At 49.9% G+C, this 20,258-nt stretch overlaps 2 protein-coding genes across 12 annotated transcripts; one reads left to right on the top strand and one right to left on the bottom strand.

The window, feature by feature from the left end:
- Positions 1-47: 47 nt before the first annotated feature.
- On the bottom strand, positions 48-10,585 carry LOC133468053 (putative E3 ubiquitin-protein ligase UBR7). 5 transcript variants are annotated; one of them, XR_009785403.1, is made up of 13 exons: positions 7,204-7,543; positions 6,338-6,510; positions 5,821-5,954; positions 5,683-5,743; positions 4,133-4,228; positions 3,811-3,864; positions 3,626-3,731; positions 3,475-3,542; positions 2,002-2,169; positions 1,769-1,934; positions 1,642-1,703; positions 529-704; positions 48-251 (listed from the first exon to the last, which is right to left on the bottom strand). XR_009785403.1 is itself a non-coding variant. In XM_061753465.1 (12 exons), the coding sequence occupies exons 2-12, from the start codon at positions 6,452-6,454 to the stop codon at positions 1,139-1,141; spliced, it is 1,122 nt and encodes a 373-aa protein (XP_061609449.1). In that variant the 5' UTR covers positions 6,455-6,510; positions 10,455-10,585; the 3' UTR covers positions 1,044-1,138. The 5 variants fall into 5 exon arrangements, 4 of the variants coding, with proteins under 4 accessions (XP_061609449.1, XP_061609450.1, XP_061609447.1 ...); XM_061753465.1 differs by lacking the exons at positions 48-251; positions 529-704; positions 7,204-7,543 and adding exons at positions 1,044-1,228; positions 10,455-10,585; XM_061753466.1 differs by lacking the exons at positions 48-251; positions 529-704; positions 7,204-7,543 and adding exons at positions 1,044-1,228; positions 10,455-10,573 and having other exon boundaries at positions 6,338-6,460.
- On the top strand, positions 7,916-19,932 carry lca5 (lebercilin LCA5). Of its 7 annotated transcripts, none has more exons than XM_061753454.1 (10): positions 7,917-8,282; positions 9,370-9,526; positions 12,132-12,568; positions 13,772-13,998; positions 14,731-15,036; positions 15,970-16,107; positions 16,551-16,647; positions 16,725-16,852; positions 17,498-17,663; positions 18,621-19,932. In XM_061753454.1, exons 3-10 carry the CDS (start codon positions 12,184-12,186, stop codon positions 19,244-19,246), a joined length of 2,073 nt encoding a protein of 690 aa, XP_061609438.1. In that variant the 5' UTR covers positions 7,917-8,282; positions 9,370-9,526; positions 12,132-12,183; the 3' UTR covers positions 19,247-19,932. The 7 variants fall into 7 exon arrangements, with proteins under 7 accessions (XP_061609440.1, XP_061609438.1, XP_061609436.1 ...); XM_061753452.1 differs by having other exon boundaries at positions 9,370-10,438; XM_061753453.1 differs by having other exon boundaries at positions 8,404-10,438.
- Positions 19,933-20,258: the final 326 nt, after the last annotated feature.

The following is a 20,258-nucleotide window of genomic DNA, read 5'->3' as shown; positions in this document are numbered from 1 at the left end:
ACCTTCGGTAACAATGAAGAAACAAGGACGCAAAAGAAGAAGAGCCGTTTCGGAGGTTTGTTTCCGTTTATTGTGACGTTGACGTGAAGGGAAACGCGGCGGGAGGACGAGGACGTCGAGCTCGCCGGACGCGTCTTTCAGCCGGCGGGCTTCCGGCGGCTCCTGCGGCGATACTCGGGCAGATGGTGGACGATCCACGCCGCCGGCGCCAACATGGCCACCGCAAACACGGACATGACCAAAAAACTTTGCTATCAGAGGACAAAAAACAAACAAGCGGCCTTTTCTTCATTTCAAGTTCAAATTGAAATGTTGAACATTTGATAACATTTCGGGGAGCCTAAAAAAGCTTCACGTCGGACAACTGTCACCAAAGCGCACGTGGACGTCTCGACTTATGGCAGCTTAAAAGCGTCACCCTAATATGTTGGATTTCATAGACGTTTCCCAAACAGAAAAACCGGCGCCGAGAGCGGACCGTCTCGGTCCCGTCCTCCCGTTGACCCATTACGACGGAAAAGTTCTCACCCCGGCTCCGATGCGCTGCCTGGGAGGTTTGCTGTGGACGAAGGCCGCGCCCGCCTTCGCCGGGACCCGCTCGGCGCCGCCGAGAAAACCCTGGACGACCTTCTTCATCGCCGCTCCGCTGGCCGTGGTCACGCCGGGCAGCGCTCGCTCTGTAATGTGGCGGTCGTCTTCGCTTGCTGCGCACGTACACACCGAGGGGGGAGAGGGGAGAGGGGGGGAGGGGGGTGGGATGAGGGCGGGGGGCCTTCAGAGTCAACAGAAGAGCTGATTACATTTTGTCCACACAAGAAAAGACTTGACGTGATGGAAACACGCTTGAAGAAAGACACGCCGCTATGAACACGCACGCAGGCACGCACACAAAACCGTGCCACTGTGTGCCACTTTTGGTCTTTTCTTTTGTCTTTTTTCATGAAAGAATTTTGGGGATGTTTTTTGGGGTGCTGGAAAAGACGAATGTCATTTCAACTTCCTGATCGTGTGATGCATCCAAAAAACAAGACCAATCCAGAAGCTTCCAGCGTTGACGAGTTTTTATTTTTCATGAAAAAGAAAATCGAGCGAAGAGGAGTAAAAAGACCAAGCGGACGGGGTCGAGGGTCGGAGGGCGTCAGGCGCAGTGGAAGCGGCCGTCCGCTTGTCTTCTTTTGCGACTGTGCTGCCGCTCGAAGAACTGCCGAATGTCGTCGGAGGTCACGACCTGCGACACGGAAAAGGCGCTCGTCACGTGACCGTTTTCATACAGCAAATTGTGACCCCTGGCGTCGATCGTGAAAATCTGTGAGGAAGAGACGCCCCCTACTGTTGTCTCAATAAAGCGCCTCAATTCACTTCAACGTAGTTCCTTGGCACCGAAGTGCCACAAGATAGTGGCAAACCGCTACTTTTGTCTAATTGAAGCTCCTCATTGACAACAAGATGGCACCCAAGCACTCCATTTATCCAAATGAAACTCCTCGATGCCACAAGATGGCGCCGACGTACTACTTGCGCGGCTCGAGTCTGAGCACAAAAAGGAAAGGGCGGACTTTCTCCCGCACGTAACACAGGCCGGGCCCGATGGCTTCCCCCATTCAATTTGCCAAAGTTTCCCGCATTTGGGCGCCAGCTTACCTTCCCTTCGGCGACGAATCCCTGCAGGAAGTCCTTCAGCTCGCTCTTCATGTCGTTGTACCCTGACAGGAAGTACAATCACGTCAGCGCCGCCGCTCGACGGCCACCGGCGTTTTCGGGTTTTTACCGTGGATGATCTCCAGCTGCTGCACGCGGTTCAGGTTGTCCAGCGCCGACATGAGGGGGTCGTGACCCGGAGCGCCGCCTTCTTCGCTCTCGCCTTTCTTCTCGTACGCCAGGACCGTGTCCGACTCGTCCAGCAGGAAGGAGAGACCCGCCGCCGACAGACTCGCCTGAAGGCATCGGCGCACGCGTCAGCGGGCTCGCCTGCCGACGGGGAAGGCGGCCGGCGGCTCCCACCTGACAGGCGTCACAGCGGCACAGCCGGGAGCGCCACCCCGAACGCCAGAAGACCGCTCCGGACCCGACTCGCTCGGCGCCGGCGCTCTGAAGCGCCTTCAGTCCGCAGCTCGGCTCCCCTTCCTCCACGCGAACTCGTTTGCGGCTCGGCTCCGTGGCGTCGTCCTCCTGTAGGGGGCGCCCGCAACTCGCCGTTAGCGCATTCGCTCCCGCGGACGTTTCAATTCGTCAAGTGGAAACCGAGCGTTTGCTCCCACAAACGAGAATATCCGTAGAGAACGTTTTCGACAGGAAGGTCTCGTTTCTCTCGTCTGCGCAACTCGAGCTTCTACGCAACAGTCGTGACACGCGGACGCCAGCAGACGGCGCCATCGGCATCGCGTCGCTTTGCATTTGAGCTGAACAGTGATTGTCAAAATTTGGACACCTGGTAGCGCCTCCAAAAATGTTTTTTTAAACCGGTTGTATGCACCGCTACAAGCTTCATTCTAATTCGGTTTGACTATGTCACCTTTTAAATGTAAATTTGATTCCTTTTAAATCAGTGATTCTTTCACACACCACTAGGGGGAGCCCATATAGCACACTTTGAGAATCACTGGAGTAGAAGAAGACGATGAGGCGAAGAATCTTGTCGATTGCGAGGGAGCGAAACGCCAACACGTTGGAAATCGGACAGGTTGAGGCAGCTGACGCGCCAACGGAGTACGTATGCGTATACCACAAACGGAGTCCGAGCGTCGCGAGTACGAGAACAGATGGCGCAGTTCAGGAGCGGCACGTAAGAAAAGCCGTTCAACGCGAGACGCGCCGAGTCAGCGTCGCGTTTCTTTGTTCTACTTGAATTGTGTCAAAAGCTTCTTTCACTTCAATTCTATCATTAGCATTATAGCCAAGAGTTGAAATATACATGTATGTATAATATTGATGATTACATCTTATAGCAAACGAAACCCAAAATTCACAATCTCTAGAAACTCAAATATTCCATGACAAACAACCAAAATGATTTTTCACGTAGAAATTGGTCCTAAATGTTCCCTCTCAAAAGTGTTTCACGACACGACCGTCTACGTAAGAGCACTGAAATCAATCCCTTTTTCTCCCATAATGTCATTCATCATAAAGAAATGACGATTTTGTCCTTCCTCAGTCTTGTTTTTGTTGTTTGCGTCACAAATGCAAGAAATGCAAGCGCCTTTCGACAAAAGCTCCTTTTCTCCACTTTTGGTCAGAAAGTGGTACATTTGGTGAAAGCAACACACTCTACTGCCGATTACCGAAGAATCGAAAGCAGTAGAAACAAAAGTTTTCGGGTGAAAGGAGACAGCGTGGTCCTTTTACTCCGTTTCGGTAGTTTGAGCGCTTATACCGAGACGGAAGAAAATGTTGCGCGGGTCTTGCAAGATCAGTCAAAACGCTGGACAACGTCTGCCAGTCGACGACGAGACGATGTCCTCAAGAGGACGTTACCTCGTCGGCCCGAACGGCGTCCGCGCCCGTCTCCTTCGCCGCATCCGACTCGACCGCAGCGCCTGGAACTGGATCAGAGGCGGGCGGCTTAGCCAGGCTCGGAAGGCGCGTCCGTCAAATCGCCGCTTGGCGACGCGGCGGCGGCGGTTACCTGCCAGGCGAGCGGCGTAGCTCCACAGGAAGGCGTTTGTGTTCATACACGACTCGCAGATCATCTCGCGCAGCTCCACGCAGTCGGGGACGTCGCAGCCGAGGTGCTGAACACGCACACGCGCGAGTTAGCCGGCGTACGGCCCGACGAGCGGCCGCCTCTTAAGCTTGTTGGCGAGATCTCACCCGGCCGTGCAGCCAGTCCTCGCACAACACGCACTGAATCATTTCATCGTCCACCTGCCAATGGAAGAAGCCGTGAGAAGATGGGCACACGAGGCCGCTTTCAACTCAATTTCCTTGACATCCATTCCGTTGGCTGACATGACTATTTGAATTTAGGACCGTGGGCAAAAAGGCCATAAATACATAAAAACAAACAAAACAAAAAAAAAACACTCTCAAGTCATATTTTTCGAAAACCTAATGGCAAAATGTCTTGACTGTTAGGTGTCCCAAATGACGTTTCAAAAGTGCGCAGCCAATCGGAGACTGTCGAGAGCGTCACCTGGTCTTCCGGGTCGGGGTACGGCCGGCGGCAAGTGCAGTACTCCCCGAAGAAGTTGTGGCTGTATTTGTTCAAGCCGTTGACGTCATCCTTGGCCTAAGCTCACAAAAACACAAACGTCGCCTTGGATCGGCCACTTCGGCTTGTAGACTTCCAGACTTCCTAAAAGGTTGACCTCAAAATCACCACAATTAGCTAAGTGACAAGGTTTGCCAAAAAATGACAGTTTGGAAAGAGGGTTCAACTCGCGGATCGGATCCAGTTAGGCCCCTAAAATGTGCGCTAAATCCTTTTCCGGCGATCGGGGAGTCAGTAACGAATGAAGGATTGCAAACGCAGCGACCGCGTTCACGATCGTTCGCGATTCTCCAATCGCTACAATTAGCAAGATGACAAGAGTCCCCCAAAATGACAGTCCTTTTGGAAGGGCCGCTTCAACTTGCAGATCGAGTTAGCTGCCATCGTTGCAACGAGTGAATGACTGCGAAGACAATGACCGCGTTCGCAATGGTTCCCGACGCCCTCCGCACTTCAAAGGGACTTTTCCACGGCAGATCGAGTTAGTGCCTAAAATGTCCACCGAAAGTCCCTTTGTAGTGATGAGGGAACGAGCGAATCATTTATCGCTCCCGACTCCCCAATCGCTACGCTTGGCAGAGTGAAAAGATTTGCCAAAAATGACAGCGGCTCCAACTGCCGCGGAGTCTGGCTGCAACGCGGACGGCAAGAATTTGGAAAAACGGATGAGGGCTTCTTTTGCAAGGAGGAAATATTTTTGCTCCTTTTGGGTGCCATTTTTGTGCGCTATCGAAAATTTGGTCCAAAAAGGCCTGCAAATTCCAGTCAAACAGTACAACTTGATTAGAGATGCAAGACATAATCCACAACTAATTTGTTATCAAATTAATTGTGAGATTGAAATGAATTGATCATTTCGTTTCACTTGTCCTAATCCTCCAAATTTCAGCCTCTCAACGGCACCTCTCCGATTTCTGTCGTCCTCCATGAAACAGACTGATCGCCTTCGTTTTATCCAAATAAGACCTTTGCAAACATCGGCTTTTATTTTGGAAAACAATCATCAACATTTGGTCGATTTTCTGACGGCTGTTACGGACCAAACCAGACACGTTTTGATATTTGAAATAATGTCCTGTTCTTGAATCATGGGATGGAAATAAAAAAAAAATGTTTTCATGGATTCATTGGATCGAACTGACAAATGAATCCATGATCAAAGGAATCGGTAACCGCAGCTCCGGACTCTTTGGTTTCGTTTGTTACTTTGGGGAAGTTCTTCTCTGATTGGCTGAAAAGGTTAAAAGTTTGCGCCGAAACTCTCAGGGCGCTAAAAAGTCGACTTCAACGGCGTGGAAAAGCGGACGTTATTGGGGAGCAGAACGGGTCACGTACCGTGTGTCAGTTGGCAATTGTGTTTTTGTGAAATGATTGGTTCTGGAGGCTTTTAGAGGCCTTTGAATCGCTCACTCCAAAGATGGCGGCCACTTGTCACGTTGTCCGGGCGAGGAAAAAAAGGTCGTGCGACTCACGTGAAAGAGTTTACACGGCACGTCCGCAAACTTCCCGTTTCCGCAGTCGCAGCGGAAGTTCCTGAAGAGAACATCGAGACGGACTTCGATGACGGCCGCCGATCGGCTGACGTAGAGGTCAAAGGTCATCACACTCACCTCTTGGTGTAGAGCTCAAACAGGTCGTGACCTTCGTGACACTTGTAGGAACACGCCAAACATACGCCGGCCGCTTGGCCTCCTTTCGGCGTGCACGTGTTGCAGGCGTACAGAGCCTGACGCTTCACGTAGCCCTGCGCGCACACACGCCGCTTCTCATTTCATTTGAGCCAAAAGGCGCCACAATCAACCCATTCATCGATTAGCAGCGGCGGTTGCGTTACTCGGGCCCGACGCATACTAGCCCTTTTCAAGCAGCAGAAATCGGACGATTTTTTTCGCTTCGTTTGACATATTACCACAACACAACATAAGACAAAGACATTCGACTAACAAAAACAAACAAACAAAATAACACTGGGAAAAATCAGCCGATTATTTTAAAAATATATAAAATATAATGAATGAAAATAACTTCGCAAAACTTTGTCCTTAAGTATTTGTTTAACTTTACAACAGAGAGAAAAGTGCGATTTTCTGGCGAATTTTGAAATGATATTGAAAATGAGCCGTTTACCTGCGGATACGAGCAGCGCTCCGAGTCGCTTCCCGCCAGCACGGCGGAAGCTTCTTCTTGCAGCTCGTCGTCCTCCTGCACGACGTCCACCAGAGACACCGTCTGCTCCTCGCACATCTTCGCCTGCCGCGCCAACAACAACGTCTTTTCATCGGATGGACAATTGGAGAAAACTGACAAAAGTAAGTCGGAAACAAGATTTTAAAAAAGCTTCTACCAACATGCCATCACAGACGGTCACTAAATAGTTTCTTCTTTTGTAATCGTGCACACACACATTTATTTTTTTTAATTAATTGGTCAATTAATTGGCTGTCGGAAATGTATTCTGCCAAATATTGGAATTGCCCCACCCCAGAAAAAAATCCATATGGGTCAGGCCCTACCTATTACTACTGCCCAACTCGAATACACTGTCCATTTGAAAAAATAAAAAATTACCCGTTTAAATTATTCTCATGTACATAGCCTCCCCTCCCCTTCAGTATGTATGTATGTATATGTGTGTATATATATATATATATATATATTTTTTTTTTTTTTTTTTTTGCTTTTGGATTATTTGCATAAGCGGAAAGACTAGCAAAGTAAGAATGTGATTGCTCACTGCTACCGTTGTGTTTTTACTATTGTGCACACGACAAACAGACTTGTAGAATCGTCTTGAAAGTGAAACAATGAAGAAGCTCGAAAAACAAAAAAGGCCGAAATAACGCTTGCAAGCAAGCTGCAATCGGCAGCCGAGCAAGAAATTGGTCCTTCCGTCGTGCGAGTTAGCTAGCTTCCCGATGAACGGGCAAGATGATTGTGCCCCAATGTCTGATGGAGAGAGATTATAATTAATCGCTGAGATGAAAATAGATTACCGATGGACGTGTGTCGTTCCAAATTACAGTGAGCCAGTTCGGCAAAACAATCGGCGATTCTCCGTCCAGCGAGCTTCGCAAACGATCGGCCGTCCAGAGCGCTAGCTGCTAACACAGGGTTAGGCAGCACAAGTAAATAGAACCCACATTGAGTTGCTGTGGAACGTCAGCACGTCCGCCATATTGGATGTGCCAGTTCTGCTTCGTAAACAGGCACTGACACGTTCAAATAAATGATACAAACGCGTATTGTAAACATTACTGTAATACCGTTACTGTGGTGACAAACGCTGGATTGAATATGCGTATGTTACGACACGCCACAACATCCGGTTTACTTCCGCAACTGTAGCACGTTATTAGGATTCCCCCAGTTTCCAGACAGGACACACGCCGCTGCACTATGATTGGCTGTTGTATCACTGTTGAACATGCCCTACTGCTTCCAGACGGGAAAAGTATGTGATTTAAATGTGACGGCGTTAATGTTGATCGCTAACCCTAATCCTAACAGTCACCCATCCTAAACCGCCCTAAACCAAAGCATTACAAACTTCTTTATTTTTATTTCGTTCAAATGTGATATATGTTCGGGACGGTCATCTCGTTACATCTGCGTAGCATGCTCGTCCCCCGATGCAGGAGCCAATCATGTTGCAGCGGGGCGTGTCCTGCCTGGAAATCATGTGGGAATCCTAATAAGGCGGCGGTGGCATACACAGGTTACAGGTCACAGTTATTGTTGTTTATGTTTTTAATATTAAGCATTTAATTTGTAACATACAGTCGCTCCACGTTCTAACTCCGAAGAGAGATCTAATTTACTTGAACTTACACATTTATTTAAAATGTAAAGCAACTTGTGCGTGACGACGCAGATAAGATGGCGGCCTCCTCACTCTCAGCGGAGTTGAAATGCCGAGACGGACGCGCTGACAAAGTTGAGAAAATAAACGTCCCAGTGGAGAACACGCTGACGTCTCTAATGGCAGGACTTCGCAAAGTCGCTCAGAGCGTCTCGCCCCTTCTCAACGAGCTCGTGGAGAAGGAAAAATTCGCCGCAGGAGACGTCACACTTGGTCTGTCGTTTTTCACGCAAATTCGCCATCAATTCCTCAAGCTGTTGTTATCTGTTTGAGAACACATTGTGTCCTTGGGTTTTATTATGTTGCAGTTCATATTTGTCTTTCCTCTTTAAAGGGTAGCCTTCATTCTGCTCATTCGTTAGCCACCTGCTGGACAGTTTAGCAACAACAAGAGGCTCCAAATAATTGTGGATTCGGGGAACAATGTTGGACGTATTCAGTGATGCCGAAAATGCAAAAGTTAACCTGCAAATAATGATGATTCTAGACGCTAAATTGCCCGTTGGTGTGAACGGTTGCTTGTTTCTATGTGCCCAGCGATTGGCAGGCGACCAGTTCAGGTTGTATGTACCCCGCCTCTCAGATGGGTTCGGCGCCAGTTCACCCATCAGGAGCAGCCGCTCAGAAAATGCTTGGATGGATGCATGGATAATAATCATCATTCGCCAATGAATCGACAACCGTTTTGATAATCCATTCATTGTTTTTCATCAATTCTCAGAATTTCAGCCATTTCTCAGCCGATTTACGTAGTCCTCACCAAAGCAGACTGATTATTTTTCCCCCTTCAAAATAATACATTTGCAAACATCTGCTTTTACTTTAGAAAACAATCAACAACATTTTTGCCAATTTTCTGACAAACAAAAAACAAGCCAGGAACTGAATGATAAAGGATTTATGCGTGTGCATTTTATGCACCGTTAGTCTGAAAGAATGGCCCGTTTTCTAAAAAAGGAAGTCATTTTTAAAATTGGAATAATTAAAAAAACATTGACAGATTAATCCATCCATCCATTTTCTGTCACGCTTCTCCTCACGCGGGTCGCGGGCGTGCCGGAGCCCATCCCAGCTGTCATCGGGCAGGAGGCGGGGTACGCCCCGAACCGCTGGCCAGCCAATCGCAGGGCACATACAAACAAACAACCATTCACACTCACATTCACACCTACGGACAATTTTAGAGTCCAGATGAATCCGTTATTCAAAATAATCTTTAGTTGCTGCCCCAATGATAATGGTACAGTCGGCCAACATAACCCCGTTGACTCGAGCGTGACAAGTCGTTCCTGTGCTGCAGACGACGAAGATGACGAAGAGGACAGCGACGGCGAGGCCGAAAAACCGCCCGGGTGGGATCGTCTTCAGCCGCCTGCTAAAAGATCCAAAACGTGAAAGTCCAGCCGAGGACCACTCGTCTTCCTCTTTTGTGCGTTCATTTGTCCACGTGTGAAAAGGTAGCTCGTTTCGGTTTTTTAAAATCTCATTGAGCCACGTGTCAATTTCTTATTGGGGATGACGTTGCTATTGTAACATTCAACACGGAAGACCATCAAATGAAATCACAGCGTTATGTAACCATGGTGACATACCGAAGTACTTTGATTTTCAAGTGTCTATCAATATCAATTAGAATATGGTGGAAAATGTCATTTATATCAGTATTTGTACAGATTCAGTATAAGCACAAAAGAAAATCAATTTCAGGTCAATTCCTGCCTAATTTCTCTATTAAAAATCATTTTGATGGCATCTTGTTATGCAATTTAATTTTAATTTCTTGAAGGTTATTTTTAGATTGGAGCCTGGATTGAGCTCTACGGTGGCATCGCGAGAAATGAGATCTCGCGAGAGGAATCTCCGCGCGGGAGGCTCCGGTTCGATTCCCGGCCAATGCAACAAGCCCCCAGCCCACTTATTCTTTGGCATTCTTTGTCAACTGGATTTGTTTATTATTCTAATCATCAAACTGTGAATATTTCTGCGGCGCGTAGTGGAACGCGAGACGAACCGGTGACGTCACAGAAGCAGCAGCCAGCAATGGCAATAAAGATTTTGCGAGGGGGCGGAAGCAGCCAGCAATGGCCGTCGTTCCAGTTCGGCGTCCTCCCTCCTCGCCCCGCTCACACGACGGAGCAGGGCACTGTCGAATTTGGAATGCGGACGAGTGAACACGGCGACGCGACGCGACGCGACGCGGCTAGCACGTTAGCTTAGCCAAAAGTTTGAGCCTTCTTCTTTCTCATTTGTTTTCGCGAGCTTCTTCCCCCGGCGCCACTCTTGAGACGACGCCTCGGGGCCCAATTAGTAATGCGCCCTTTGTCGTGAGACGGCGACAATCGGCGAGGGATTGAGGAGGACACGTAACGGTAAGACACGGCTCACCTGTTGCGCGCCCAACGGTGTCGCCCGCTTAGCTTTCCGTTAGCGCCGCCATTACAATTGCCCTGCGGGGGAAGTTTTATCGAAGCTGACAAGCACAAATTGGGGCTGGGGGCCCAGGTGTGTCAGTCACCTGACAAGAGCAGCCGGCCTAATCCGGTCCCCTTTGGGGGGGGGGGGCTTGCAAGCGCGGTGCCGATTAAGAGCTCACTGACAAATGACGGTAGGAAGGATTATTTGGACTCCGGTTCACGAGATGGCTTTGGGTTGCCATAGAAACGCCCTGTTAGTCCCACTTCAGATGGCACTCCCAGATCAGATCCGATTCGGTTCGGGTTCAGCGTGCAGTCAGCCCCCCCCCCGTTTATCGCGGGTGGAGAGATCGTTTCCAAACTGCTTCTCACACATTTGAAGGAGCTCTTGCAAATCCGAACGAAGTGACTTGCACCGCATTTGGCGGTTTACACACGGAACTCATGAAACGACACAACTCAACAATACAAGAACAAAATGGAAATACAGTGGTGCCTTGAGAGGCAAAATCTCAAATCATCTTTCATCCCTTTTGGGGCGAACGGACATGCCATCCATTCGTTACAGCACCCAAAAAAAAGTTAGAGCACTCTACCGTATTTTACTTGACAAAAACACAATAATAATAGAACGTGACTTTTGAATGTAAAGGGACAGTTTTTGCCACATTTCTTGCCACTGCTGCTCCTTCTGGTGTCTGCGCCTCGGGCACCAGGGGGCAGTATAATGCAGAGAGACAACGGTCTCAGTAAGCAGTGGTAATATTTGTTCTACGCAGAGGATAAAGTCTATATGCCCGTGAGTATTGATATATTTCCTGTCTACATGCATCGCGCGACCGTTTGTGTTCAAATATCCGTCGCTTAAAGCAGGGCTGTCAAACTCATTTGAGCTCACGGGCACATTCGCCCCAATTTGACCTCCAATGGGCCTGACCAGTTTATCTGTAAGAAATAACAAGTCCATTTTTTCCCTAATTGCAACTAATATTCACATATGGAGGATCTTGTTTCAAATCATATGCGCTTGCTCAAATGGGTCCATTTCAACATTCTGAATCAGTGTTTTCATTGACACGTGCAACTACAGAGCACCTTCTATAAAACAACATATTTAGAAATCTTTTTCAATTGACATAACGGTGGGTGATGACTGTCTCGCAGTTCTGAGGATGCGGGTTCAAATCCGGCCTCGCCTGTGGAGTTTGCACGTTCTCCCCGTGCATGTTTGGGTTTTCGCCGGGTACGCCGGTTTCCTCCCACGTCCCGAGAACATGCGCGCGAGTCTCGAAATGAGACTTTACGGCGACGGTAATTAGCATTTTACGCCGTTCGCCTTTAATGTCGTCATTCGCCGATCCGATCGACGACATCATCGATCGGCCCCGCAAAAGACATCGACTCCGCGTCGCCGTCGTGCACTGCGTATTTGAATCCAGAAGCTAGTTTATTTTTCGTAGTTAATCGACGTTGACCTGCACCTTCGGGCCTCTTCGCACCTTGACGGAAAATGTTCTTTTTGGTCGTTTGCGTACTCGTTGCCTGCGCGCCCACCGCGTGACAAATCAAACAACCAAGTCGAGCTTTTGCGAGCGGCCCATTTCTGAAAGCAATTGTGAAAAAATGTCTTCTTTAAATTCCGTTCCAGTCCCCTTCTCAAGCCACCGACGACAGCGTCGCTTTGGTGAACCGGAACCGACATGGAGTCCAAATGGGACGCGTCCGAGGACGACTGGGACGACGATCGGAGCCGGCGGTCGATCGGGAGCGCGAAGAGTCGAGCGTCCTCCGCCAAAAAGCCGAAGCGCTACAAGAACCTCCGGGACAGGATCCAGGTTCCGGAAAAAGACGTCTCCAAAAGCCAAGACTACGCCACGGATCCGGACCGGGACCGGGACCGGGACCGGGCGTCGGACGGCGAGGGGCGACGGAGCAAGGGCACGTGTTATTCGGACGACTACGACAACGACGACGACGACGACGACGACGAGTCGGAGCGCTCGCTGTCGCCGTACGTGCGGGATCGCGCTCCGTCGCCGCCTGCGCGTGCCAGCCGCTTTTCCAGCGCTTCGCCCTACAACACGGGTCGGTTGAAAAGAAAGCGCGCCAAGTTTACGTTTTACGTTGCAAAGCCCAGTTTGGGAGGAAGCAAATTCAAGTAGAGTTTTTCTGTATTTCCAATTATAAAAGGAACTGATTTGATTTAATTACTTTAGGAATCATTTCGAAAAACAAGTACAGTACAGTACAGGCAATGTTTTTATGAATATGTTAACATCTTATTTTATGGTTAAAAAATCACAATAATGTTAGTTTGAAATAAGAAGAATATTCATACATGCTAAGTTTTGAATTACTGATGTAATTGTATTTCAGAATTAAAACGATCCTAAATGAACACCACGGGCAACGTTTGATCGATGCCGGCTTTTCAATAAGCCGGCAATTTGCGCAAATTGCCGTTGCATCATTGCTCAAAAGATTCAATTGAAAAGCCACGCGTGTGTTCAACATACGAGTGCGATCAAACGTGCACATTTCCCCAGCAGAATCGTTCCGGCGCATTTCAATGGCTCAGAACCGCCAGCAGCTCCTGGCTAACAATTCCAGCTGAACTGATGATCGGTCGTTGCAGTCGTAGCGGTCGCCTCCGCCGTGTGGAGAGGGCGAGTCGGAGGACGTTTGGCGTGGCTTTCGGTCTTCACGCAGCCAGCCAACGACAAAACGTGTCTTCCTGCCCGTCTGCTTCTTTCGGCGTTGTTCTTCTTCATCTTCATCTTTCGTTGTTCTTTCAGCTTTCCGCTCGTCGCCGCCTGCCGCTCGCTCTTGATCCGCTCTTTCACGCGCGCCGTCTTTTTGCGCCTTACGGTCTCTCGTCGTTCTTCTGCTATTTTTGGAGTTCGAATCCTCGTTTAAACTTCACTTTGGCTTGACAATACGATTTGAATTCAGTTTTTAAATTCAAAATGGACATTTTTATCGTTTTTTTTTTTTTTTTTTTTTTCCATGTGAAAAATTGCACTGGACAACATTTTACTGTATAAAAACCATTAGAAATTTTGCTCTGAGGATTTGAACAATTTTACCTTCAACAAGGTCTCTAAATGACATCGATGAGCAAAATATTTGTGGAATTGATAGTCGCTGAGTAATTGTCGCATCTCTATATGGAGTTCCACTTTTTCATTGAGCTGCCCAACAAAATTTCGCTTTTGACGCTATTCTGATTCATCGAGATGTACCTGTGTGTGTGTATACATAAAAAAAATTTCTACCTCCATTTGTCAGGTTTGGAGAAGCGGGTTCGGGCCCGGCCGCCGCCGCCGCCGCGTCCGGGCCGCGGCCGAGCGGCGCGCTCGCGCAGCAAGGACTCCCTCCCCCCCAAAGACCTGGACCCCCTGACCAGGCAAATGCTGTCGGGCCGTCTGCTGAAGATCAACGAGCTGCGCAACGTTCACGCCGAGCTGCAGCTACGCATCGTGGAGCTGCAGAAAGAGAACCGCATTCTCAAGCAGGTAGGAAAAAAAAAAAGACACATTTCAGCAACACTCGCTGAAAATCTGCCGTGTAGCGAGACCGTAGCAAACATTGTTCGACTGCTTTTACCACTCCCGCCGTATCCAGTATTTGGAAAAAAGTGCTTTGGTAAGAAAGCAAACGTCAAAGATTTTTTCAGATTGTGGGGTGGGTGGGTGGCCCGTGGCCCCCCCAATAGACGCACCCCTACACCGAGCAGCAGCAGAATCAAGCGAAACGGGAGCGTTCTGCACCAAGCTGACCTCGGCGTCGCATCTTACGCGATGACGTGGGATTGCTTGAAAACGAGGAAGTGAGAGCCGAGAAGGAACTTGTCGGCTTCTCCTGCCTTGCCGGCACAATGTCGGTGCTGCAAAAAATATAGACGGCTGTAGTTTGGACAACCCCGATTTAAACCGTGCAAACTTTCTTGACCCGCCCCCCCCCCAAAAAAATAAGTAAAAGGTTTTGAAAAAGTCCTGGAAAAGCAGTGGCAAAAAAAGTGCTTGATATTGTCCTCATTGACAAACGCGTTCCAATTTTGTTTCTGGTGAAAGGCGATTTGAGATACAAGCGTACCGATGGAATAAATGTAAGTCGCATCTCAAAGCGCCGCTGTATATAAAGTGCAGATTTTCGGCCGATGACAATCGAAGACGCGTGTTGCGCAAAAACAATCGGCGACGAGGCCGACTTCGAACTGACGAGAGCGCCGTTTGCGGCGGCTTCAGCTTCAGACGCGCCAGGAGAAGGCCCTGCAGAACTATACGGACGCCGAGAGCAAAATCTCGCAGATGCTGTCGTGCCACGCCAACGAGACGCACGTCCTGCGCGAGCGTCTGCGGCGCGCCCGCGAACGGGAGCGCGCCGCCGAGCGCCGCCTGAAGGAGAAGGACGAGCAGCTGCTGAGGAGCCACGACGCCGCCGGCCGCATGAAGAAGCTGCTGGAGCGGCGGCAGCTGGGGGAGCGCCAGGAGCTCAGCTGCCAGCTGGACCAGGAGACGGCGCGCACGCACGAGGCCCAGCTCAAAATCAAGGTACGCCCGTGACTTTCAGAGCTACAGAGCGCGCGCGCGCATATGCCCCCCTCCAAAAGAGAAGAAGAAGAATGACCTTTTATTGTCATGAACACGCATGCCTGCGCACGAAATGTGTTCTCTGCATTTTACCATCACAGCGAACACATACACGTGCACACGTCGGTGGAGCGCATTTCGGGGGCGGCCGTGAGTCCGGGGGATGTCTAGAACCTCGGGCCCCCGCGGTGGCAGGCGATGATCTTACGCGCGTGTGCGTGTGTGTGTGTGTGTGTGTGTGGGCCAAGCAGTAGAAAACGACTGAATTATTTCGTCATTACAATTCTTTTATGTATCGTAAATATGATATTACTTTTCTCCGATTGAAGTGTATTTTAGTGTGACAGAAGATTTGGCGTGGTCAACGGAACCTGACGTGAACGTCCATTTTATTTGAGCCGCTGGGGTCGTGGCGGAGCGATTGGGAGTTTTTGGCCGGGACCCCCTCCAAAACGAGGGGCTGCGGCGGTTATTATTTCCAGTCTCGTACATGAGAAGGCGGCATATCCGCCTCGCAGTTCTGAGGACCGGGGTTCAAATCCCGGCCCCGCCTCTGTGGAGTTTGCCTGTTCTCCCCCCCCCGTGCCTGCGTGGCTTTTCTCCGGGTTCTCCGCTTTCCTCCCACTTCCCAAAAGCTCGCACGGTACGTTCATTGACGACTGTGAATGCGAATGCGAATGCGAATGGTTGTTTGTTTCTATGTGCCCTGCGATTGGCTGGCGACCGGTTCAGGGCGTTGCCGCAGTTCGCTGGGATAGGCTCCAGCGTGCCCGCGACCCGCGTTAGCAGAAGTGGGGTAGGGAATGGATGAATGGATACATGAGAAGACGGCGCTTCGGTACCGGAAGAGCTCGGACCTTGGCACGTAAATGCTGCCATTTGTGGCCGGTGTAGGAGCTGGAAAGGAACTTGGAGCTGAGCAACGGCGGCCACCAGCGGCAACTGGCCGCCGAGAGGAAGAAGACGCTCGGCGCGCAGGAAGACATCAAGAGTCTGCAGAAGGAGCTGGAGCAACTGGCCAATAAACTCCGGGTATGCAAACGCGAAACGAGCGCAGCGCCCGTGCGAGAGCAATCGACAGGCTTTCCGCTGACGGGATCGGCCGCCGTTTGACTTTTGACATTACGCTGCGCCCGAGGCGTTCAAATCTCAAGAAGTGGGAATATGTCGTTTATTTTCGGAGGGCAAATTCCTGCCGACGCAACATTCTCATTTGTACAGATGCTGAATTTTGGATTTTCATTTGCCGTAAGCGAGAATCATCCAAATGATACGTATACTGACGACTAAATCCCTTTGCGTGCGTGTAGTACATTTTGACTTTTGGAATTGAACTAATTAAATGACATGATTCTAATTGATTGAGATGGAGATGTAGTATTGATCATTTGTGATCGTGTTGGCGAATGCGTGGCTCGCCACGCAAACATGACATGGAAAGCGCAGGCTAGCGCCGGTGTCGTCTTCCTTTCCAGGAAAAAGAGCGGGAATTGGAAACCAGGAACATTTACGCCCACCGCATGGGAAAAGTCTCACCGAGGAAAGTGACCGACGGCGACACGAAATCCAGACGTGAGGCGGAGACGTCGCTCGATGAGCCGCTTACAAAAAAAAGCCTCACTGATTTTTCATTTTTTTGCTCGGCGAAGTCTTCAGCAGGACACACAGCAAAGCGGTGCAGACGCACGGGCGCGGCGGCAGCCCCGATTTCCCCTCGCCTCCTCCCGCCTTGGCGGAGTACAGCGATTCGGCCCCCGACGGATACCTGTCGCTCAAGGTAACGTCTAGCGTCTAGCGGCGGCCAGACGAGGAGTCACGAACCGGAAGACGCACGCTAATCGCAAACGCTGAAAGAAGCGATTGGGCGGCACAGTGCACTTGTCACACCGTTCCGGCCGAATGGGTACGTCGCCCGAGGACATCGGCGGATAAGGAATGAAAAACGAAAAAAATGGGGAAACGCGCATCACTTCAGCAGCGGGATTGATGAAACCCCAAAATAGCGTTCGGAAGAAGACGTTTGTACATTTGCCAAACGATTGTCCGTGCATAAAGGAGCCGATCCGATGTCATTTGTTTGCAAAATAGGGCTGAAGTTTAATTTTGTCTTCTGGCGAAGGCGATTTCGTAGACTTGTCTAATGAATCCATAGATATGAGTCATATTTTTGACGATGGCGTGTCGCAATCTCCTACTTTGACTCGGACGATGCAATCGATACATTCAAACAACAGGTACCCAAGCCACCAGTAATTAACGATTATGAGCAATTATGTGCAATTGAATTATTTGTATCCATGGTCATGTGCTTGACATTTTCAAAATACAGAAATTCAGACAAATTGTTCTCCAAGTGAATTTCTATCCAGTTGGCGGATCGGGCGCCATTCCAAACACACTTTTTGCTCCGCTTTGGCATCAGCAGCAAGTGGACGAGGTGGACGGCGGACCGAGACCAAAGCGGGAACAGCAGGAGACGACGAGCGGAGACGCAACGGGAAGCTCCGGCGAAGGGAAGCGGACGGACGAGGAACGTCAACGACGCACCCGCCGTGTTCTCGAAGCCGAGGCCGACGTATTCGGAGACGGTAAGAAGAGTTTACCTTCGTCAACTGGAATCCGATGAATAGTTTCAAGTTTTTCTGCGGGGCGTAGACGTGGAAGCGGGTCTCGCCCAGCTTGTCTGTGAAATTCGGCTTTGTAAACCACTGTAATGACCAACAGATTCCTGTAGATGGCGGCGTTGCGTCGCTTTGGATTTGAGATCGGCGCAGCTTTTGAGTAAGAGAGAACGATTAGGCGGCGAATGTCGCCTTGTTACGAGGAAGGGAAATGACAACACGTCGGAAGTCGGAAACGTTCAGGCACCTCACACGGTTTATGTCGCGCTCGGTAAAATAGAAAGTGCGTCGCAATGGTGAAAAAGACTGAGTCAACTACCCAGGCCATGTAAAATGTTCACGACGCTTCTCGGTTGTATATCTATCTATAAATTAGCAAATAATTTGTCACCAAAAGGCCCTCCTCAGTCTTGCTTTTGTTTGATATTTTGAGGTGTGACAAAAGCAAAAAAAAAACAAACAAAAAAATCATAAAAATAGCTCCATCAAAGTTTCTCTTCATAAAAAGCTTGTTGACTCTGCTTTCCGGTCAGAAACCTGTGTTTTGCGGGAAACCGATCCATGTGCGACCGCCGATTACGAAAGAAGCCGTAGAAACAAATGTCGTCGGGTGCATCTATTGCCACCAGACGAAATATTGTGTTCGTCTTGACAGACGAGTCCAAATGCTGGAAAATGGCAGTTGGCAGTCAGTTTATTTTAATTAGTTTTACTTCACTTCACTCAAGCGGCGGCGTAGGTGAAGCTCATTCGGAACGCACATTTTGGCTCGTAAAACACAAGTGAAAACTGACCAGCTCGCACCTGGAAAAATCTCGTAAGGTAATGCAGTTTTCGGTCCCATTTATTTTTCCGTAAAATGTCGGCCAAAGTCCACATTTAGGGGTTCCGGTGGGCATAACGTTGTGTGTCCGATTCCCACAGACTTGCGGAAAGAGGAGCAGGAGCACGACACGGGCAGCTTGTTGACCAATCAAACAGGCGAGAGCGTCCCCGTCCTCGAGGAAGCGGACCGGCGGCGGAACTGCAGCGAGGCGCGTCGCAGGAAAGACCAGCTGCTGGCCAAGATGCGCGAAATCGACCTTCAGAACGAGGACTCACAGGACCCCGTCTTCGTTGACTCGTCCGAGTCCAACGCGCCCGAGACGCCGTCGCCGGGCGGGCCGGGTCGGCGAAGCCTGCGCTCCCTCAAGGTCGAAGACGACCCGGTCTTCGGAAGCTACGTGTCCTCGTTCGGGAACCCCCGGCAAAGCGCGGCCGGGGAGGACGGCGACCGCGCGCTGGAGGCCATCGGCGTCTTTAGCCTCAAGAGGGCGGAGGCGGAGGAAAAGAACAAGAAGTCCACGCTAATGCGCCAGCTGTTCGGTTCTCTGGCGGCGGCGTCGGGCGACGCTCGCAAAACGGAGCCGGACTACTCGACGGGCGGCAACGAAGCGCGGGGAGGATCGCGAGCGGCGGGGCGCCTCGGCGCTCGGCACGTGGCGGACAGCCGGCCCGCCGTCCGCGCCGTCGCCTCCTTCGACGACGACATCGAGGAGCTCACCTTGTAGCGCAGGTTACGCCGTTCGCCCGCGGATCGTTCAGCTCCATATCGACTGTGTGTTTTTTACCTTCAAGGTTTTTGTTTACTTTTTTGTGGCAGTTGCAAACTAAGGGATGGAAAAGCTCCACGGGAAGTTACGTAGGGAAAGTTTGCAAAGGTATCCTACTCAAGCATAAATAGAAACATTTTGTTTTGTCATAAACACACGAGCGGCACGGTGGGCGACTGGTTAGCACATCTGCCTCGCAGTTCTGAGGACCCGGGTTCAAATCCAGCCTGCCTGCAAGGTGTTTGCACGTTCTCCCCGTGGTTTCCTCCCACCTTCCAAAAAACACGCATGCTAGGTTCGCCGAAGGCTCTAAATTGCCCGTCGGTGCGAATGGTTGTTTGTTGATATGTGCCCTGCGATTGGCTGGCGACTAGTTCAGGGCGCGCCCCGCCTCTCGCCCGGAGTCAGCACACATGCGACCCGCGTGAGGAGAAGCGGTTCAGAAAATGGATGGATCGATAACGCACAATCAGGCAAATGTCATGATTATTACTTCAATTTTCTAACCCAATGTCTTGAGTGTTTTGCTAGTGCTAGTCGCACTTTAATTTATTGCACTTGGTACACTAAACAAAGTGTTTTTTGTATTTATTTGTGACATTTAATATTTTTAGTGTCTGATTAAATGTGCACTCTTTGAAAAATGGTTTGTCTGTTTTGTGGAGGACATCTAAAGGGACAAGTCATTAGGTAGACATCCTACAATAAAAGTAGGTATACGCTTTTTCATTTTACACGATTTCTTCACTCATTTCGGGAGCTATATTCCACACCAACCTGCAATAGTTGAAAATCCGCAATATACAGACCATATCGTTTCAAAGGTTTCACCCTTCCCACGTGTTTTCAAATTAAGGAGTAGAAGTCCAAAGTCACCAGAAAAAGAAACCCTCACGTGAAGAGCGGACACCTGCAAAATCGACTTGAGTACAGTAACAAAGTCTGAAGGCACCATTAAAACAGCAAGGCA

Source organism: Phyllopteryx taeniolatus, chromosome 18, assembly GCF_024500385.1.
Source record: "Phyllopteryx taeniolatus isolate TA_2022b chromosome 18, UOR_Ptae_1.2, whole genome shotgun sequence".
Taxonomy (NCBI): Eukaryota; Metazoa; Chordata; class Actinopteri; order Syngnathiformes; family Syngnathidae; genus Phyllopteryx; species Phyllopteryx taeniolatus.
The sequence above is the reverse complement of the archived record's forward strand: the minus strand, read 5'-3'. Positions and strand labels throughout refer to the sequence as shown.

Bases quoted from the DNA above. Each gene is read 5' to 3' on its own strand.
- LOC133468053 (XM_061753465.1), bottom strand. From the start codon at position 6,454: ATGTGCGAGGAGCAGACGGTGTCTCTGGTGGACGTCGTGCAGGAGGAC. The intron at 3,543-3,625 runs GTAACCGCCGCC...CCTCTGATCCAG, and splicing joins CTACGCCGCTCGCCTGGCAG to TTCCAGGCGCTGCGGTCGAG. The intron at 1,229-1,641 runs GTAAGCTGGCGC...TCCGTGTCGCAG, and splicing joins GATTCGTCGCCGAAGGGAAG to GTCGTGACCTCCGACGACAT.
- lca5 (XM_061753454.1), top strand. From the start codon at position 12,184: ATGGAGTCCAAATGGGACGCGTCCGAGGACGACTGGGACGACGATCGG. The intron at 12,569-13,771 runs GTCGGTTGAAAA...TCCATTTGTCAG, and splicing joins CGCTTCGCCCTACAACACGG to GTTTGGAGAAGCGGGTTCGG. The intron at 16,108-16,550 runs GTATGCAAACGC...CTTCCTTTCCAG, and splicing joins AACTGGCCAATAAACTCCGG to GAAAAAGAGCGGGAATTGGA.